At 35.7% G+C, this 22,494-nt stretch overlaps 1 protein-coding gene across 1 annotated transcript; it reads right to left on the minus strand.

Annotated features, from left to right (window-relative positions):
• Positions 1-4,414: 4,414 nt before the first annotated feature.
• On the minus strand, positions 4,415-6,239 carry LOC131044599 (glutathione S-transferase F10). The gene is made up of 4 exons (XM_057977956.2): positions 6,171-6,239; positions 5,391-5,645; positions 5,258-5,306; positions 4,415-5,013 (listed from the first exon to the last, which is right to left on the minus strand). The coding sequence occupies exons 1-4, from the start codon at positions 6,237-6,239 to the stop codon at positions 4,565-4,567; spliced, it is 822 nt and encodes a 273-aa protein (XP_057833939.2). The 3' UTR covers positions 4,415-4,564.
• Positions 6,240-22,494: the final 16,255 nt, after the last annotated feature.

The following is a 22,494-nucleotide window of genomic DNA, read 5'->3' on the forward strand; positions in this document are numbered from 1 at the left end:
CAAACCCTAGGTTCTCTATCTTACTAAACAGGAAACCAGAAGGCTCCTTTGAAGTTTCCAGAGGACTCTGACAGGGGGACCCTTTATCCCCATTCTTATTTATAATTATGTTTGAAGCCTTAGGAAGCAGCCTGGATGCATTGCGGAGGTCCAACGGACTGGCGGGAATTCAGATCATTGGTGGGGTAGAACCATGCACCCATCAACAGATTTCTGATGACACAATAATTCTGGGGAAATGACAGTTAAAGGAAGCTAAGGAAATTAAGAACATATTACAGTATTATGGGATGGCTTTGGGAGAGATAGTAAACAAGGAGAAATCAGAAATATTCTTCTTTAATACGGAAGCACAGGAGGAATACAGGATAGCCTCGTATCTAGGGTACAAAATAGGACATCTACCATTCACGTGTTTAGGGGTGCCTCTGGACAAAGGTATCAAAACCAATAAACTTTGGGATCCCCTGATCGAAAAAGTGAGGAAGAAGTTGTCATCCTAGAAAGCCTTATGGCTGACAAGGGTAGGAAGATTAACCCTAATAAAAACAATATTAGCAGCAATGCCTATCTATCTTCTATCATGTATACCACTTCCAAAAGGGGCCTATAAAAAACTAACTCAAATAATTAGAGACTTCTATTGGAATGGTGCAGAGGATAAAAACAAAATGAAATTGATATCATGGGGAAAGATATGTCGAGAAAAGAGTGATGGAGGCACGGGAATAAGAAAATTACTATGGCAAAATAAGGCTTTAGTAGCAAAACTGGCATGGAGAATGTACACATCTTGAGAAGCAAAATGGGCTAGAATCCTTAGGAGAAAATACATATAAAAAAAACTAGAGAGAGGCAGTATTTAGGGAAACAAACCCACCCAAGGGATCTAGAATCTGGAACTTTATAAGAGAAAGTCGATCTCTCATAATGAACCATCTATCTTAGGATATTCACAATGGTATAACTGCCTTGTTCTGGGAGGATTCCTAGGGGGTTACCCCTCAATAGAGAGTCTAATGAACACAACCGACATAAAAACCAAATGAAATCTTTATGGGGGAATCATGTAAGGGATTACACGATATTGGCACCAGAATCGACAATGGGATGGAAATGGAAAAACATGCTCCCATTCTTGGTGGACAACAAAGACCAAGAATTGCTGCAAATTCTTGAGGGTAGAATAATAACACTCAGATCTGGGCCAAATGAGCTTATATGGTCGAAGTCAAAGGATGGACAATACAACTGCAAAGATGGTTTCCAAACCATATATGATGAGGCAAACAATATCAAAGACTATATCCCTAACACAATTTGTTGAGACAAATTCGGTCTCCCAAAAGCTAGCTTCTTTGCCTGGGCGACATTTCAGGGGAAGGTCCTAACTGTGGAGAAATTTAAACTTAGAGGTTACGAAGGACCCTCAATTTGTGTCTTATGCAAGAAAGATGAGGAAACAAATGATCAAATATTCACAACCTGTAACTACACACAAAAATGTTGGTATTGGATGATGACACAATTAGGCTGGTCAGGTGCCATTATCCCTTACCTAAAGGATTGGCTTAGAAATTGGTCAATCATCAAAAGGAATAGCATCTTCCACAATCTATGGATATGCAGTCCAACAATAGTAATCTGGGAGGTTTGGAAGGAGAGGAACAGGAGAATCTTTCAGGAGACAAAAATGAAGGTAGAAAACTTGATAGCAAAAATAGAAGCCTCCATCACAAAAACCTCCAATAATAGGAATATGACCATTCCACAACATGATAAGACATTTATAGACTAGGATAACTATATCAGAAAACAGTGGAAGGGGATTAAAATCCCTCCATTCTTTGGGAAGGGGAACAAAGATAAGATCGAGGGTAGAAAAACATTCAAATGGGTACCCTCGGAGACTGGATGGTGCAAACTTAATTTTGATGGAGCATCCAGAGGCAATCCACGGGAGGCAGGGGCAGGATGTATAATCCACTCACATGAAGGGATATGTATTGGATCAAGATCCCGATATTTAGGGCATTGCACTAACAATAAGGCATAACTGTTGAGCCTAATAGAAGGTTTAAACCTATACAAACAATTAAAAATATCCAAATTGGAAATAGAAGGGGACTCGACCATCATTGTTAATGCAATAAGGACCAGGACAATGCCAAATTGGGAGCTCAGAAGTTTATTGGATAGAGCCCTCTCTAATGGGAAGCTTCTCAGATTACACAATCAATCACATCTATAGAGAAGCTAACACATTGGCAGATAAGCTAGCCAATTTAGGGGCAGATGGTCTGATTGCCCATGTGTTAATGGTCTGATAAGAACTGTTCATATGTTTTATATGTATACTCTATACATGTTCATTAAGCCCTTTGACCTGGACCATCTATAACCCCATGACTATTCTATTTCCACCAGAATAGGTCAAATCAAACGAGAATATCAGAGAATGCATATGAGACAACACAAAGATTATACTACCGCTAGTCACAGAAAGATCAACAGTCCCATGAGAATTAGTCTTAGAACAAGAATATTACTCAACTTTCAGCCTAATCTTTTAGTCATAATGTTGTAAAATGTTTTTCAGAAGATGTAAATGATTTTATAGCAAGTTAAATAACAAAATAATTAAAATGAAATTAATCCAATTATAGATACCTAGATTTCTGCATAGATCCCTAATCTTTGTGAACCGCTATAAAGGAAACCTGTATTCGGGTTTCAGACTCAATAGCATCCGAGTGCTCTCGTGCAACGCTTTCTTTCATAAGTTTAAGATTCAGTGTCATCATATTTTTTCATAAGTGAGCATATCAGGCAAATGATTAAGTTATGTTTGAAGGAGGGAAGAGACTATTTGATTAGCATGTTTATAGTATACAGTCTATGTATATAGACATGTCTGTATGTGTATAGTTTATCCAAACCTTATCTTCATCCCAACACCCAGCGCATAGCATCCATGTGGCAAGTTTCAAGCTTAATGAAAGTGCGTAAACATATTGACGTGTCAAAGAAATAAACACCCCAAACTCACCAAACTGCCGAAACTTTAAAAACCATGGGCTTAAAATCAACTATTTGGCAAATATTAGTTCACAACACAGTTTTCGTATATGAATCATTCCATCGTTGATACCCATACAAATAATAACAAATGTTATTATTATTTTAATTATACCGAATGCAAAGAAAGTTATCAAAATTTAAAAGAAAATTTTATAAATAAATATTTTGTATAGCAAATAAATTATTTCAACATCAATATCGTGAACCCAAGTAAGGGGTTTCTCAAACACCAAGGGTTTTTCACATGTTTCGGAGCAATTGCAGCCAACCAGATTTATACTTGAAATATTAGCAAATTTAGAATATTATTTGGTCCGTCAAAAAGATTTTTTACTTTTTTCACTTGTGAGTGCGCATGACATGGTGCCAACTGCCACCATTGGTCAGGTGCATAGATATTTTTATTTTAGCATGTAATTTATTGGTAGTGGATAGGTTATATATATATTTTTTAAATCATCGCAGGACATTTGCATCTTCAAGAACTTTTTCACATTGATTGGGAAGACCACAACTTGCCAGCAGGTTCTTACCCTTTATGACAGCTGATTTGATTGTTGAGTAGAATTGATTAAGTTTTTGTGTCCCATAGAAAATCATACTCTGTTCTGTCAATTCAGTGGACGTCGCAGAGTACATGGTGCACCTATCTATCTGTTTAAAACTGTTCTGTCAATTTAGAGGACGTCGCAGAGTACATGGTGCACCTATGTATCTGTTTAAAACTATCAACGTCGCAGAGTACATGGTGCACCTATCTATCTGTTTAAAACTGATAGCGAACTGTGTCTATTCTAGTTCTAAAATAGATCTTTCGTACAACGTGTTAACGACAGGTTAGTCAATAGCAACCGACAATTGCAAAATCAACTGTATAAAATGCACGATTATTAATCAATCCATACTGTCGTGGTGATTTCAATCATATTACAGATTAAAGCATGATTTTCAACCGTTGATCATTCATATCAGATCGTCCATCTTAAATAAAAAAAGCTATACAAATTTCACCATTATAATCATTCTTAACCGTTGATCATTCATATCAGATCGTCCATCTTAAATAAAAAAAGCTATACAAATTTCACCATTATAATCATTCTTTTTACCCTCAGGATAGATTCTTTAGACTTCAAAATCTTCTGCGACTCCCCTCCTTAAAAAGAGGATAGCACGAGAATTTGATTTTGAGATAAGATAAACAAAAACATCAATTTACTTATTAAGATAAGATAAACAAAAACGTCAATTTACTTATTAAGAAAGCCAAATCAGTGTTGTAGTGGAAAAGATTCTTTGAGAAAAATATGTTCCACAGTTTTGCAGGCCACTATTTTCTTATAAAGACAGTCATTTATCATTTAAGAGTTCAGAAAATTTAGATTAATAAACCATCATCCAGTTTTATCCACTAATATTCATTCATTTATTTATTATATAAAACGCCCTCATGGCGGCTCTGAGACCTGTAACGCAAGCTAAATTAAGATTTGGTTTCCTTCAACACCTTTTTCCAGGCAGGGCGAGAGGAAATGCGTTCCCACCAGGCATTCACATTATTGCGAGAGGTAATGAGATCTCCCTTGGCGGCCACATTCACCAGGTAATTTATGTGCGAAAGATGTGAAAGATCTGCAACGCTGAAGAAATCCCCGGCCAGATACTGGCTCTTGGACAGCCTCTCTTCGTAAACATCCAACACTTTGCTCAACTTCTCCACATTTGTGTCCAAAATTGCCTGGTCCGTCTTTGCCCCAAACATGGGGCCGAACACGATCTGCGCAAGAATGGCACTGCACGGCGGATTGAATGTCTGCGACTCTACTTGACTCCACTGCTCCACTACCGCCCGCTCGCGCAAGGTTTTCCCCATCAGATTGCTACCCTGCCCCTCGTATTTCTCCGCCAAGTATTTTATGATGGCTCTCGACTCTGCCCCAAAAATAAACAAAATAAAACCTTAAAACTGCATTAAAATATGAAAATAAACAAAATAAAACCCGAGAACTGCATTAAAATTTGAAAATAAACAAAATAAAACCCTAGAACTGCATTAAAATTTGAAAATAAACAAAATAAAACCCTAGAACTGCATTAAAATTTGAAAATAAACAAAATAAAACTCTAAAACTGCATTAAAATTTGACAAAACAGTAGAACAGAGTTAGAACTGTACCGAATAAGGTGAAATCGTTGTCTCTAATGGCAGGCACTTGTCCAAACGGCTGCATCAGCGGATCAAAGGGTGAGGTTTGGAAACGTATTAAACAGAAAAGAGAAAGAAAGTAGACTTCTGTAAATTTGCTTACATTGAGGGCGAGGAAAGGAGGTTGTTTGTGAGCTCCCGTTGAGAAATCCACAGAGACGAACTCATAATCGATCTCCTTCTCGTAGAAACAAGCCATGATATTGGTTGTGAAGGGCGAAAGGCGGTTCCCGTGCAGTTGGATTGTTGTCATTGCAATTGGCGGTCTGGCCGAGAAATTGAACAGTGGCTTCCTGAACAGGGCACGCACTTGCAGAAACTGAGGAAAGTTAGAGCTTTCCCTAGTAAACCGCCACCTTTATAGGCCTCAAGTGTGCCGGAAAGTTTGTCGGCCGACACACGGGGAATAATTGAACGGTCCCGTTTGCATTATTTTAAGGCAAGCTTTTGGTGCATGTTACGTTTTTCATTTATTTATTAGCTGTCTTGTCGTTTGTCTTTTTCAGGTATACCTAGGGGAGACGATACCGCATCATCCAGATTTTATTCTAATTTTATCCAGAATGGATATCTTTTGGTACGTGATTTTTTTTGAAAAGATTTCAATCTTTATATATATAATATATATATATTATTAATTTTTTTTACGGCGAAGGCTTCTCCTATCTGAGAATGCACAAGTTTCTTTTGTCCATCAACGGTCCATGGTCGTAGGTAGACAGTGCAAGACGATTGCACTGTCTACAACCGTTGATTCATTTCCTGTCGCGTCAAAACGATGGGACAACAAAAGGTGCACATTTTTCTATATAAATGTGCAAGACGATTCAAACGTCTGCCACTGCCACCGTCGATCTTGATAATTTCATAATACGATATTTACCTGCAAACTCTGCCATTTTGCAGGGCAATACGAATTTGTCAGGTTCGATTTCCGTGCACCGTTCGGCATCTCCTATATGAAGTGGAGCAGTTAACTTTTCAAATCAACGGTTTAAAACACATAAGAAGCCTGCACGACGATTGCAAGCCCGCAGGCCGTGGGATTTCAAATTCATTATTTTCATTCCCACCGTTTATTTGTCATTTCCTAGCATTTTTATTTCGTTGTCCGGTCACTTATGCCCGTCATGGGTGAAATGCATGCCAAGATTGGGAGCTTCGGTACATTTAATGTACTTTTGTCCGGACAATGTCATATCTTTAAAGATATTTGTTCTCCATGTATCTTTATACATGGTTTCCAAAGGGGATTTTTTTTAAACTATAAAAATATATTAGTTTAAGAAGATTCTTTTTCTAAGATTTAAAAAAACTAAAAATTTGTGGTGCATTTCTTTCATATTAATTATTTTATTATATTTTTAGTTTAAATAAAATTTATATTAAATTTATATTTATTGTTATATTTATTAAATGCATATAAAACATAAGATATAATTAATATATATAATATTTACACGTTTTATATAATATATTATTTATACTAATTTTAAATAATATAAAATAATAATTTGGATTATATTATTATAATTTATAGTATAAAATTAATTTAACAATTTCATAATTATATTAAGTATTATATATTAAATTTTAATATACTATAAATTATTTAATAAATTTATAAAATTATATTTAATATATCAATTCTTTAGGAAGTATACAAATCAATAAAATTATATTCGATTATTCATAGGTTTATGGTTGTTTGAGTTTATATGACAATTTTTAAGCTTCCTCAATAAATAGAGTAGAGGCTTCCCCATAGGTATATAAAGATTTGTTCATACATAGACTTGTGACTCTCAAATATATTGATCAACACCCCCCCCTCTCTCTATGTTTCTCTCTTCCTCTATCTATCTCTCTCCCAAATATTCTATCTCTATCTCCCTCCTCTACCTCTCTCTCTCACTATCTCCCCTCTTTCTCTATCCCTCCACATCACCCTCCCCGCCTATCCTCTCATTTATCTCTCTATCTATCCCTCCCTTGATACCTCCCTATCCCTCAATCTAGCTCTCTATCTCCACGTCTATCTTCCTCTTTATCTCTCCCTCTATCTCCTTCTATCTCCCTATTTCTCTCTATATATCTCTCTGTCCATCTCTCTATCTCTGCCACCTTATCCCCTTCTCTTTATATCTCCTTATATTTATATCTCTATATCAAGTGCTCCATCTCATTATCTATATGTTTCTATCGCCCACCTCCTTCTATACATCTCTCTCTCTCTCTCTCTCTCTCTCTCTCTCTCTCTCTCTCTCTCTCTCTCTCTCTCTCTCCTAAACTTTTTTAAATATATATTTTCCTCTATCTCTATTTACATCTATCCATATATCTTCTCCATCTCTCTCTCTCTCTCTCTCTCTCTCTCTCTCTCTAACACACACACATAGACTTCCCCCTTCTCTCTCTCCTTGTTGTAAACATAACATGAGCCTTTTGGTAATAGAGTTTGCTTATCTTTCAAATTTAGAGGTTTTCTTTCAGTCATGTTGGAATCCCTATAAGGACATACACAAGTGATTAAAATTAAGCTATCACTTCTCCATTGATACCTTTCTCTCATAAACAACATCATTTTCTAAATGGCCTACCATTTGACCTCATGTTCTACATAATGTATTAAAAAATAGACCATTTTCCCCTAATTGACCTTTGATACCTCCTCGGCGTACCCATTGCACACTAAGGTGCAATTGCTAGTTTAAAATATGTGAAAATAAAAAGTATCATTTTTTGATAAATTACATGCGCAAATTTTATGTGACTACATATTGTATAGTAATATATTAATTGGATGTAATTTCTTTTACTTAGTTAATCTATAAAATTAAAAAAGATTGAGTAATAATGTTTATAAAATTAAGTCATCTATGACTAAAGATTCATAATTCTTACGATAGTCCATTATTTATTCAATCTAATAGTTACTAACCTTCACTCCAACTACAATTTCAACTATTAGATCAATAGTGTGATCAAATAACAACTAGGTATCCATTAAATGATTACCAAGATGTAATACCAAAGCTGTAATAACCCACTTGACTTAATTCGAAAATCTTATCTAATTTTTTTTTGGGAAATAAAGATCGATTTCTTATTCGCACTTATTCTTAATTGTGTTTGATTCAATCGCATACTCTGGGCATCTATCCAAACGTGATAGGCATCCATCCAACTGGGATGGGCATCTAACCATACAGGTTAGGCATATGTCCATACGGGACAGGGGGTTCCATCTATCCAATTCGGGATAGGCATCTACCCAAACGTACTAGGCATCTATTCAAAGAATAGGAAATGCTTTGGGCAGAGACTTTAGACTCATCGGGACCATCTGGGTCCTAAGTCACTCTTTAAAGACTACACTCCTCTACTAGGAGTGCACCGAGGTTGTCGTCTTTAGGAGTAAATAAAAATAAGATAAAACAAGCTTGAGTTCCGCCTTGGAATTTGGCCTAAAGCCTCGAGAAGTCAAGCGAACCCATACGGGATCCATTCCGAGTATGCATTGAAATACTTTTAATCTCCCAATTACCATTATCTGTGTATCCTTTGATGGAGGGACTAAGAGGCTTCGAAAATTCCTCAACTCACCCTTAACCAAATCCTAATCCCCATCCCAGAATGCCTGGATACAAGGGACAACTTCGTCCCTAGACTGCCTACATACCTGTTTCAGCACAGGATCAAGGCGTAAAGTATGTAGTTCTGGTTTCTAAATACAACTTAATATAAATTGTTTTGTGGGTACACAACCCTTTCTAAGGTCAATGTCCCAAACAGTTTCTCTACAGTTGTTACCCACGATGGTAGTTTTATAGCAACAAGGCTCAAGGTGGCCTTTCACTTGTGGCTTAAGATAACTAAGTCCTAATTCCTATTAAATACATCACCCTTGATCCTTTATCGTCCCCTGGATTCATCAAGATAAAATAAACTTCTAAAAATCATCACTCACAACCAACCCTAATGGGGTTTTCTAAGGTTTAACTGAGTGGATGTAAAATCATTTAAAATTTATCTTTTTAGATTATCGATCCAAGGGGGATTACCCATGCCCCTTGGATTTTAACTTCTACACGACCCTTATTCCTCCTGGGTGATTTAGAGGGGCAATGCCACATACATCGTTGTCGCAACTTTATTAAGTGTTAAGTGAAGTAGTTCAACACGACGACATTACCTGTAAGCGTGACCTAAGGGCAGGTCATAGATACCGAACACTGCTAAGGTTTTTGGTTTCAACTCCTCTTATTTAGTTGTCTAACTAGGAATTTGGCTTTGAAATCATGAAACTTAAGCAAAGCAATATACTAATACAACTTGAAAAAGAAACTATTATATACAAGGAATTGTTTCTTGAATTTTAACTAAGATTTTAATTTTACGTAATTAAAAGGAATATTTGCTTGGGAATGAAACCAAATAAATCAAATTCCTTGAAGGAAAAGTATCTTAATAATTAAAACTCTAATTCTCAAACTAAACACATGAAAGTACTCAATGCTTGAAAGCTATGATACTTGTAAGATATAGCTTATGGGAAATGATTGAAATACTTATAAGATACTAATTGTTTTGAAACAAAAACTATTACACTTTTAATTATGTATTTTAATACTTGAAAGGTACTAAATTGCTTGGATGAAATAAAATAAATATTAAATAACAAAAATTTGGAAATGAATTTAATACTCTCTTGTTTGAAGGGGAAACTATTTAACAACAATCTTGATAACAACATTACTTTTAATTACTAGTGTTTGAAAATAAGATTAGGAGAGAGTCTAATTTCTTACTAATTAACCGACATTAATAAGGCTTCTAAATAGTTTCAATCAATCTACTTTTACTCTCTCTTGGATTAATGTTAAATTATTCACAAAAATTATAATTGATAAACCAACCAATTCTTCCACTTGAAGCAACGTTAATTTTTTAGATATTTTCTACAAAGGATGGCCTTATCGATTTCAAAACTCTTTGAAATGAGCTAATGCTTGCTCCTGAATTTTACTTCAATTAAAATCATTATTTAATTTTCCAACAAGTGATCATGGATTAGGTTTCTCAAAAACTTGTATTAAGGTAAAAATCCAATAATAACAAATTATAACTTATTTCATCTACAAGCTAAGTTTCATTAAACATTCACAAAAGATGAGTACTAAATTTGAGATTCCGCAAGATAAGGTCAAGTTTAACAATATCTTACATAAAAAGTTTACAAATTTGGTTCCATTTCCATTTGCTAAAAAACTATTTTGATTTTATATAAAATTTCTTTACATCCTAATTAATACAAGTGTTCTTCCAAAATAGATTATACCATTTAGGTTCTATGAAGGTTTAACTATGAAATTCACCTCTAAATTTAAACATTAATTAAATTCACCTATACAAATTACTTACTAGTCTTAAGTGCCTTAAAAGATAAAGATACTATACAAAAATTATCTATTAGAAGACTTGACTATTCACAATAGCCTTGTGTTAACCTATTTAAATTTATTTTATTAAATTTTATATAGTTATCATATCGCATTATTGACGTAATTTTATCAAGGAATTTTAATAAGGATGTTTCTTAGATAATTTTTGTATTTAATTAAATATGGACGACAAGAGGAATTTAATTTGGGAGAAATTTGTAAATGAGGATTATTAATTATTTTAAACGAAATTTTGACTATGAGGCCAATGTTGGCCAGATTTCTTAAATTGTCAAAATTGAAGGTTTAGGGGAAATTAAACTTGGCTATAGTATAAATTAGAATTATTTGGCAAATAACATTATTAAATTTGAAACCTTATTGGCTAAATATAAATAACGAAATTTGCGTGCGCTCGATCAATTAAATTGTAGATTTAAGATATCCGCAACATTATTCAATTTGCCCGGAATAATTTAGATGCAATTTAAATATCTAATTTTCCCTCAACTTTAATTAGCGGCAATTTAATTAGGTTAATTGAAATATCTAATTAAATTGTGAGGACCCTCTCAGAGGATAATTAGTCCTCATTAATTAATGTCACTTTTATGAGTGAGTTAATTAATCCAATATTAGTGAATGATTCTACTTACATCTTAGTTAAGACAAAACTCCATTGATTTCATTTTAATGTAGGCTATGTTATGAGTTTATGTTGAAAAAAAAATTGTTGTTATGTTTTTTGCCCAAAAGTTTGGGCACGACACGTGCTCCATATCTTGAAGCCTAACTTGCATAAAGAAACAACCGGATAATCAACTTTTTGAGTTGAAGGGATCCTTAACTAAATATTAGTTCATATTACTTGAAAAACATAAAAGGGGGTAACTATGTATCTAAACATATTAACTTGGGAGGTTAAACCTTTTATCCTTTACTACTTGCACTAATTGAAATATACAAAGGGGTAGTTTTGAAGTCCAATAAATAAATAACTTAAATATTTGAAATGCATTGAACATCTTGAGGGAATTTATTTACTACTAGGATTTATTTGAGACTAATTAGTGATACTTGATGAAAAGAACCAATACTATAGAATAAGTTTATCATTGATGAAAAATCATTTCCCTTTTATTTTGTTTTCTCGAGTCAAACTAATTTATTTAATAAGAAGATTAAACTATTATATCTACATCCTAAGAAAGATTAATTCAAGATAATAGATGCCTTAATTTTCTGATTATCAATAGAAATTCCCCATGTGTTAATTGACCCTTTTGCCTAATTATACTAAATTTCAACTATTAGAATTATTGTAATAATTAAATTCTATCAATATAATAAATTTTAATTAACAAATGTACAAATTAATTTTAATGATACAAATAGATTTAATTATTTTAACAACTCAAAATATAAATTGATTCAACCATCTTAATAGCATAAATATTTATTATTATTTTTTAATAAATTTTTAAATGTAAACCATATTTTAAATTTTAATAAACAATTTCAAATTAATAACTCGACAATAAAAAATAAAAAATAAATTATTTTTCTAATATAATAAATTTTAATTATTTTTATCTACTAAAATAAATAATTTAGTAAACAAAAATAAATTATATCTAAATAAAAGGAAACATTAAAGAAAAAGAGGGAGGGGGAAAGGCGGGCTGCATGCAAAATTTTTGGTATATTGCTCGTACGGGTTGACCCCCTCACCATCCAGTACCTAATTTGCTTATACACCGTATAACATTTTTTGACTAGTTTTTTATTTAGAGACTAACAAAGCTATATTCCTAGCCATGTGGGGTACTCCCGCCAATTTGAAATTCAAACTGCTTTATTACTAGCTTACATATATATATATATATATATATATATATATATATATATATATAATACGTCAAGAGATATCCTTCTAGAGGCGCCTATTAGAGTTCGGGGTACATGATAAAAATAGGTGCCTCGAGAAGGATATCTCTCAACGTATTATTTGATTAAAATCAAATATATGTAAGCTAGTAGCAGTCACGGCACAACATGGAAAACAATAAAAAAATCAAAATAGAACTATATAATATTATATTATTAATGTTTGTTGCAATAATATGTAATATTATTATTGCAATTATTATTATTTTCTATTTGTTTGTGTAATAATATTATAGAATACTATTATTATTAATTTATATTGTTTCGATTATTATGATATTATTTTATAATTTATTGAAAATAATATTCATAATATAAATTTGAAATATTTTAAATCTATTATATTGTTATTTTAAATTATTTTTTGATAATATTTTTTTTATAGTTTTATTGGTAATATTATATTAATAGAGTGTTATATGATAAGTATAATACTATTATATTCTTATTTTGAAATTGTAATATTGTTTTATAGTTATTAAGTGTATAATATGAGGGTTAGGGTTTAAATCTTGGTTAGAGTTAGGGTTAGGATTATGGTTAGGGGTGGGGCTATGACAATAGATAAGATTATGATCATGATAGGATAAAAATTATGATGGGCTTTAGTTGAAGATTAGGGTTAGGGTTAAGGCTAATATCATAGTTAGGTTTATGCTTAGGATTAGGTTTTGCACTAGAGATATAATTATAATGAGGGTTAGAGTTATAATTATAATGAGGGTTAGTATTATACTTAGGATTAGGGTTAGGGTTGGGGTAAGAGTTAGGATTGGAGTTAAACTTAGTGATTGTAATTATGGTTAAGGTTAAAGATTATAATTATTAATTACAAATAAAATTAGGATTAGGGTTACAGTTAGAATTATAATTAAGATTAGGGTTAGGGTTAGGGTTAAGATTTCAATCAAAGATAGTATGTGATGATAGCTATAAGAGTTAGGGTTTGGGTTAGGATTAGGGTTGGGGCTAAAATAGGTTAGGGTCAGGGTTAGAATTATAAGATTAAGGTTATGGTTTAGGTTAGGGTTTAAGATTAGGATAAGGATTATATATAGGATTTATTCTTAGGATTAGGGATAGGATTCGAGGTATGGTTAGAGTTAGGGTTATGGTTAGGATTATTGTTAGGGTTAGGGTTTATGGTTATGGTTATGGTTATGGTTAGGTTAGGGTTAAGGTTTAGAATTATGGTTAGGGTTATGGTTTATGATGCCCTCCTAAATGGCACAATGTTAGTTTATGATCAATCAACACAAAACACACAAGACGTTAGAGTTAGTCAATCAAAAACCAAAACGTGAAGGCATTCCAAAGGAGACACTAAAAACATGCTAATGAATCTAACTAAAGAAGTAAGACAATGAGATATCTCCAACTATCTCTCAACATGATATTAGTTCTTTCTCCCTTGTTCCTCTCCTCTCCAAGTTCCAAAATAGTGTAGCTCTCAGCAGCTTTTTGCACTATGGATGCTTATGGAGGATTGAGATTTCTAGAATAGCTCCAAATATGAAATGAAAAGCTATTTTTAATGCTAAAATGATTGATTTTACCAAAAAGACAAGATTTAGTTATGCTATGCTAAATGCTCTCTAAAATGGCTATAGTCTAAATGCTTACAAGTTTTCAGGATCTGGATTATGAAGGAATGGGCTCTATTTATAGGAAAAATGGAGCAATGGATGGCCAGGATTGAAAGGTTTAATCAAGGGTCAAGCTTGAAAGTTGGGGATCCATGTGCACAATTTGCACCAATGACATGGTGACAAGTGTCAACACAGGATTGGGTTGAGAGAAGAGGTTGGAAGCATTAAAGGCCTGAGAAGACCTCATGGTTATCTAAAGGCTAAGGGTCAAGTCTAAGTTAGGTTTACCCACTGAATTAGGAGTTAATCCAAGGATAAACCTTTGTGCAAATGATTAAGAGATAATCATGGTCAAAGCATTAATGACCTGATGAGACCCTTGGGTTGAGTAGAGGTTGAGTCAAAACAAATGTTTTAACCATGTGGAAGGGTTTGAGTTAACCATTAATGGTTATTGGAGACTTTGGGGATTAAGTGGTTGAAAGTTGGAAGCCTTTAATGGTTTTCAAAGACTTTGGGGTTTTTGGTGGTTGAAGGTTGAAAACCTTCAATGGTTATCCAAAACTTTGGGCCATTTGAGAAGTGACTCCCTTTTGCTTATGAATGTGACAATAATTAGGGGATGGATTAGGCTAATTAGGAAGGGGTTAGAAGAATCTAGAAGGGGATTAGATTTTGCAAGTGGATTTGGTGGGTGAGGGAAAATAGGATTTTAAAAATAAAAATTCATTTATTCCAATAAATGTGTGCAAGTTGTATTTGGATAAATATTCAAATAAATATTAATTTATTTAAATGAGAAAAAGGAAGATAAAGCATTAAAATGCTTGAAGACTTTGAGGGGAACCATTAAAGGCTTGAAGACTTTAAGGAAAACCATTAAAGTCTTAAGAAGACTATAGAAGGAAGCCATCAAGTTTGAAGACTTTAAAGCCATCAAGTTTGAATACTTTAAGGGAAACCATTAAAGGTTTCAAGTGGGTGAGGATAAATAGGATTTTAAATAAATAATTTATTTAAAATAGTTGTGCAACTTGCTTTTGTAGGAAAATACAAGTGGGTGGAGGATAAAGGTGATTTAAATAAATTATTTATTTAAAATAATTGTGCAACTTGCTTTTGTAGGAAAATACAAGTGGGTGGAGGATAAAGGTGATTTAAATAAATTATTTATTTATTTAAATGTGAGAGGTGGGATTTTGGGGGATTTAAATAAATATTAATTTATTTAAATGTGAGAGGTGGGATTTTGGGGGATTTAAATAAATATTAATTTATTTAAATGTGAGAGAAGATTTAATTAAACAAATATGATTTATTTATTTAATTAATGGTATGAATTTGGTTAAGTGAATTAAATCAAATAAATTGAATAATTTATTTAATTAATAGGAGAAGAGGGTTAAGATGAATTAATTAAATATTAATTTAATTAATTATTAATTGATGGTTAAATAATCAAATAAATACTAAGTATTCATTTAATTAAGTGGACAGATTTATGTGACTACATTTGCCCCTCTTTGAGACGGTGCGGTTTATCGCGTCGTTTCAAAGAAAGAAAAATAGGTGTGAAGAAATGCCCCATAAAATATAAATTTAATGGGCGGTATGCCCCCTTGAGAGATGGGCCGAATGTTTTTTTTTTTTGAAAAATCGGGCGATCTCTCGAAAAAGAATGAAAAGCGGAGGGGAGGTAGAATAGAAGAAATTAGAACTAATGATGAAAGAATGGGAGAAAATGGAGTGAATATGAAGAAACAACAAGCCAACGAGTACCCTGAGGTCATGCAAGAGATACATAGCAGATGTAGTGTGGGGTTTGGATTGATGCTATACAATTGATCAAAATTGGTTGAACAATCTGGTGCAATCGGTTTAATTGCCCCGGTCAAGTCAAAGCGTGACAGTTGATGTCAGTTGGTCGCTTGGACATGATAAAGTCTGAGTAAGTGAATCAAAGTGACCTGATGTGACTTAGACAATTGATGTAATTGCTCGATGAAGTCAACGTATATGAAGCAAAATACTCGTTGAGACGTAGACAATTGATGTAATTGTCCATTGGATTGTGTTTGATTGGTTGATCAATTGATGGTGTGTGCATGTGATGGATGGTTGTGGGGAATCATGGCAGCCCCGTTGAGACTAGGTCATTATGATAAATGCCTGATGTAGTCTAGGATTACCATAATCGATTACCTGTTGAGACCCGAAGATACTTGATCAGAGTATCTGTTGATAGTCTAGGTGTGTGGGAGTCGATGTATCTGTGTAGATAGAGTAACTTGCTTGATTGTGTGGATGAATGAGGATGGGAAACACAATCCCTCCTATTAGAGATGGATGGTGAGGAACGTGGCTTGATTGGGTTGATTGAGAAACGATGTAGGGTATGTGATGCTGATTATCGAGATGGGGAGGGTGAGGGGGGGTGGGTTCGATGTTAGATAGAAGAAATGGAGAACTTATGACTCATTCCTATGGAAGAAGAGGAAAATAGAGTATGCATTATTATGACTATGTATGCATGATATGTAGCTATTATGAATGTATGGATGGGTGGAATGCAATGAAATGCAATATATACAGATGAGATGAGATGACGATCCATAGTGCTCAATTTTCATCATTGAGCTTTAAAATGTTGGAAGAGAATACAAGCATCTTGACATAATGATTCAAGATGACCTGAGTATTTCTTTCATGGATTTTATATAGCAAGTTAATACAAGCAACTTGATATAATGGATCAAGTTGACCAGAGTATTGCTTGCGGAATAGATAAGGATTATCTCCTTTCATGCATGACTTGGAACGTCCTCCTTGATCTTAGGCTGATCATATCCTGAGACAAGTGCATACCGTAATAAGAGATAAAACCTTTATCCAGTTTGGATGAGGTAGGAGGAACCAAAGAAAGAGAATTGTACCTGCAAACAAACAATATATACATAAAGAATAAAGAATATGGATCCTTGGTAATGGTTCATGCCCATATGGTCGAGGTATACGCTGTAGTCAGCAAGCTGTAGTGATCTATGACTGCATTTGGCATAAGATCACGTAGCTTAGTGAACTTCCCATGTAGACACCATTAGTACATGCCCCAGAACTTCATCGGAAGGAATGCGCAAATGATACAAATCAATGCTGAAAGATGCCGATACAGATAAACAAACGATTGTACTCACAAATCAACCAAGTATTTGATAGCCTAACAGAATTTTCTTGTCAAAGAAAATGTCATCTTGTCTTTGTTTTGGTAAGGAAGGATGCATCCTTTTTTTTAAAGACAGGTTTGGATTGTTGATGTTGATTGTGTGGTTGATTGGTAAATGGTCATTGTGTGAGTAGGTTGTCAATGTTTATTTTGGTATCTGCATGGATGGGTATGTACAAGGTGTTGCCATGTTTTTTTTTTGTGTGATTTTTGATGGGTTTTGTCGATGTTTTTGGATTTTGTGAATCATTTTTGAATGTTTTTGGTATTTTTGAGAGTCATTTTTGAATGTTTTTGGTATTTTTGAGAGTCATTTTTGAATGTTTTTGGTATTTTCGGATGATTGCCTGAATGAAGAGCGTAATGACATATAAGACAATGTAGAATCCACTTCCATCATGAGGGTAAGGGTATTGCCCCCAAGTTGGACATGATTTATGAAAAAGCGGGATGCTAGACGCATGAAGTACTATCTTAATTGCAGATCAAATAACAAGCCATGGTTTGGATGGATGGATGTGTGTGTGCATGAATGTGATCGTAACAAGTCTGAAAGACAATGGAGCCATAGCCTTTACGAGTGGCACCTGTTTGCCAGGTTTTCACCACCGTACTTATCCAAGGTGCCACCGGAGTGGTTGTTCACTGTTTGGATGCATGATTTTCCGTTGAATGTTTTTGTATTTTCTTCAGGACATTTTTCTGAATGTTTTTGGTATTTTCTGGTATGCGGGGGAGCCTGATGCTCTGTACACCTTAGGTATAAAACCGTTTGAGGTGCATGCTATTGATTGGATCTGCGGGCAGTTCTCCTTCTGAAGTAGCTAACTGATATGCCCCGGACCCGAACACAGTAGTGACAACATATGGGCCCAGCCAGTTTGATTCAAACTTGCCTTGATGTTCTCTGTTTGGTTGGTTGCAAGGATTCTCTCATAGAACAAGATCACCTACCTCAAATGTACAAGGTCTAACTCGGTGATTGTAGCTTCTACTCATGCGCTGCTGATAGGCTTTGAGGTGATTGTATGCAGCTTGTCGTTTCTCATCAAGTAACTCTAAGTCCTGAAGACGTGAGACTCTGTATGCTTCATCATCGATGAGATTATGCAAGGAAACTCGTAATGATGGTATCTCAACCTCAATAGGCAAGATAGCTTCTGCACCATAGACCAATGAATAAGGAGTTGCACCTGTAGGGGTTCGAATGCTAGTTCGATATGCCCATAGTGCTGGATTCAATTGAACATGCCAATCACGACCGGCATCATTGACTGTCTTCTTTAGGATTCTCAATATGTTTTTATTGGATGCTTCGGCCTGACCATTGCCTTGTGGGTAATAGGGAGTGGAAAAGCGGTGTTGGATATGAAATTTCTCACAAAGTTCACGAACATCCTGATTTTTGAAAGGAAGACCGTTATCTGTGACAATGGACATGGGCACACCATACCGGCAGATGATGTAATTGAGGATGAATGAGGCGATCTGCTTGCCGGTGACTTGGGTAAGTGGAACAGCTTCGATCCACTTGGTGAAATATTCGGTGGTGGTAATAATGAATTTATGGCCATTGGATGAAGATGGATGGATTTTACCCACAAGGTCAAAGCCCCATTGACAAAAAGGCCATGGTGTTGTGATTGGTTGCAGTTCTTGTGCTGGTGCATGTATCAGGTCACCGTGAACTTGACATTTCTTGCATTTCCTGACAAAGTAGTAGGAATCCTTTTCCATAGATGGCCAATAGTATCCAGCTCGCATGATCTTCTTGGCTAGTGATGGACCACTTGAGTGAGTCCCGCAAATTCCTTCATGTACCTCTTCCAAAGCCTTTGTTATCTCATCCTGTTCTAGACATCGAAGGAGAGTACCATCAAGACTACATCGGTATAGGGTTTCGGCAATAATGGTATATCGAGTAGTTTGGCGAATGAAGGTTTTTCGTTGGTTATTCGATTGGTTGGGAGGAAGGGTGTGATCGCGGAGATAGGTGTAGAACTCACCGTACCATGGGGATTCAGAACCGACAAGGCGACATATCATTTTAGATTCGGGGATATCATAAGCGGGGATCCAAAGCTGTTCTACCAAAAACTCATAGCGTGTTGAATTTTGTGGAAGATCTAGGAGAGATGTGATGGTAGCCATGGCGTCAGCAGCTCAATTCTGATCTCTTGGTATCTGCTCAAAAGTGATAGTAGTAAATGATGTCTTTAGAGTGTCCACCATTTGCTTATATGGCATGAGTTTATCATCTTTGGTCTGATACTCATCTGTTACTTGTCGAATGACTAGTTGGGAATCGCCATATACTTGTAGTTCTTGTAATTTCCATTGTACGGCTAACCTGAGTCCTGTGATCAAGGCCTCATACTCTGCTATGTTGTTTGTGCATGGAAATGTGAGCCTGTAAGACTTCGGGATGCTGTCACCTTGAGGTGTGATAAACAAAATTCCTTCCCTCGAGCCGTGCCTAGTGTATGAACCATCAAAATATAGTTTCCATGGTTGTACTTCTGTGATCATGAATATCTCTTCATTTGGAAAATTGGAAATGAGAGGATGATCACCTATGAGAGGTGCATCGGCCAACTGATCTGCAATGACCTGACCTTTGATAGCCTTACGGTCCACATACTCGATGTCAAATTCACTTAGAATCATCACCCATTTGGCCAAGCGACCTGTCAATGCTGCTTTGCTGAGTAAGTACTTGAGTGGATCAATCTTTGCGATGAGTTGCACCTTGTGTGTTAACATATAGTGCCTCAATTTAGTGGCTGCTAAGATTACTGCTAGGCAAGCTCGCTCGATAGGTGTGTAACTAAGTTCATAGCCAACTAGTGTGCGAGAGATGTAGTAAACAGCACACTCTTTACCTTCTTCATTATGTTGTGCCAGTAGCACACCCAATGCGGTACTTGTTGCTGAGATATAAAGTAACAACGGTCTACTTGGATCTGGTGGCATCAGCAATGGTGGATTTATGAGATGGTCTTTAAGTGCCTGAAATGCTTGCTGGCATTTGTCATCCCACTGAAAGCGGATGTTCTTGTGTAGCAGGTGTGTGAACGGGTGACACTTATCAGCCAATTGTGCAATGAATCTTCGGATGGATTGAAGCCGTCCTTGTAGTGTCCGTAGCTGACTGATATTCTTTGGAGGTGGCATGTCCATTATTGCCTTAACCTTTGCTGGATCGACCTCAATGCCTTTGCTTGAGACAATGTATCCTAGAAGCTTCCCGGAGGTCACTCCGAAGACACATTTCTTTGGGTTGAGTCAAACATGATATTGTTCCAGTCTATCAAAGATTTGATCTAAGATGTGGAGATGTCCTTCTCTGGTGAGTGATTTTGCTAGTAAGTCATCCACATAATCTTCCATCATGGTATGCATCATGTCATGGAAGATGGTGGTCATTGCTCTTTGATAGGTTGCTCCTGCATTCTTTAGACCGAAAGGCATTACATTCCAGCAATATGTGCCCCATGGACATGTGAAGGCTGTCTTATGTTGGTCCTCTGGTGCGATCTTTATCTGATTGTATCCTGAAAAGCCATCCATGAGTGAAAGCATGGCATGTACTGCTGTCAAATCCACTATGATGTCAATATTTGGTAGGGGAAAGTCATCTTTAGGACATGCCTTATTTAGATCTCTGAAGTCAGTACAAATGCGGATGCCCCCTTTTGGTTTGCCAACTGGCACAATATTGGAGATCCATTCTGCATAATCAATTGGTCTAATGAAACCAACATCTAGGAGTTTCTTGAGTTCTGTTTTGACTAGCACTGCAATCTGGGGATGCATCTTACGAAGCTTTTGCTTGACAGGTTTGGCTCCTTCTGCTACGGTGAGGTGATGCATGACTAAATCAGGATCAAGCCCAGGCATGTCTGCATATGACCATGCGAAGTTGATCTGACGCTTCTGGAAGAACTCGATAAACTTAGGCTGTTCCTCTAGAGTGAGAAGAGATGCCAGATGTATGATATGAGGATTTTCAGGAGTCCCCACATTGTATTCATTGGTTTCCTTGATAAGAATCGTGGATCGTTCCTGTTGTGTACTAGCAGGGAGAATGTCAAACCCTTCATCCTCAGGCGCCTCAGAGAGGTTTTCACCGTTGGATACGCTCTTTCTTTTTACTTTTGTCGGATCAAACAGTGCCACAGTGTGGTTTTCACTAGAAGATCCATGTTTTATTGTTATATTTTTGCAGCTGAAAGGTTTGGCATCTGCCCCGAAGTATGCTGCGCTATTAAGTTCAATGGCGAATCCAGCTTTGTGATCCCCGCTTGGTAGATTATCCCTTAATTCCAAAAAGTCAATGATAGCCTCATCGTTCTGGAAGAAGTCAAGACATGGGGGATTTGGGTGGTTCCATTCGATGAGTTCAGGGTGGACAATGGGCATTACTTCATCGATTAGGTTAAGTTTGTTGGACGTATCAGTGAGGGTTAAGACAGTGTGGTGAAGGTCGTTGATGGTACTCTCCTTGTCAGAATCAGGCGTAGGATGAGATGTAGGGTCTGTGGAAGATGTTTCCAGCTCAGGTACCCAAGTGGTCTTTATCTGTGCTTCTCCGTAAATAGGGATGTCTTTGCGTGGCAGAGGTGGTGATGTGTCTTCCTCATCTGAAGTATTAAGCTCTACAGAATCAAATTCCCACTCATGTGAGTCGGTCTCTGAATCACTTTCCAGCATCTGATTGCTATACCATACTGGGATGTCTTTGGAGTTAAACACGGCAGGTGTGATTGGTTTATGTATCTTTGTAGTGATCGATGCTGCAGGAATCGTGATGGGATTTAAAGGATTTGTCACTGGAAGTATCGGTAATGGTGACTCAGTGGCTTCTGCTGGAACTACTGGCGCCATAGATGTTGCTGTGGGTTCTGATATAGTTGCTGCTGCAAATGGTGTTGCTGATGGGATTACTGGTTCGTTTGGTGGAATGAATGGTATTGTAGATGGTTGTGGTGGGTTTGTGAGTCT

This window comes from Cryptomeria japonica, chromosome 9 (assembly GCF_030272615.1).
Source record: "Cryptomeria japonica chromosome 9, Sugi_1.0, whole genome shotgun sequence".
NCBI classification, from domain to species: Eukaryota; Viridiplantae; Streptophyta; class Pinopsida; order Cupressales; family Cupressaceae; genus Cryptomeria; species Cryptomeria japonica.

Bases quoted from the DNA above. Each gene is read 5' to 3' on its own strand.
- LOC131044599 (XM_057977956.2), bottom strand. From the start codon at position 6,239: ATGCCGAACGGTGCACGGAAATCGAACCTGACAAATTCGTATTGCCCT. The intron at 5,307-5,390 runs GTAAGCAAATTT...CCGCTGATGCAG, and splicing joins CTCCTTTCCTCGCCCTCAAT to CCGTTTGGACAAGTGCCTGC. The intron at 5,014-5,257 runs GTACAGTTCTAA...TTTTTGGGGCAG, and splicing joins CAACGATTTCACCTTATTCG to AGTCGAGAGCCATCATAAAA.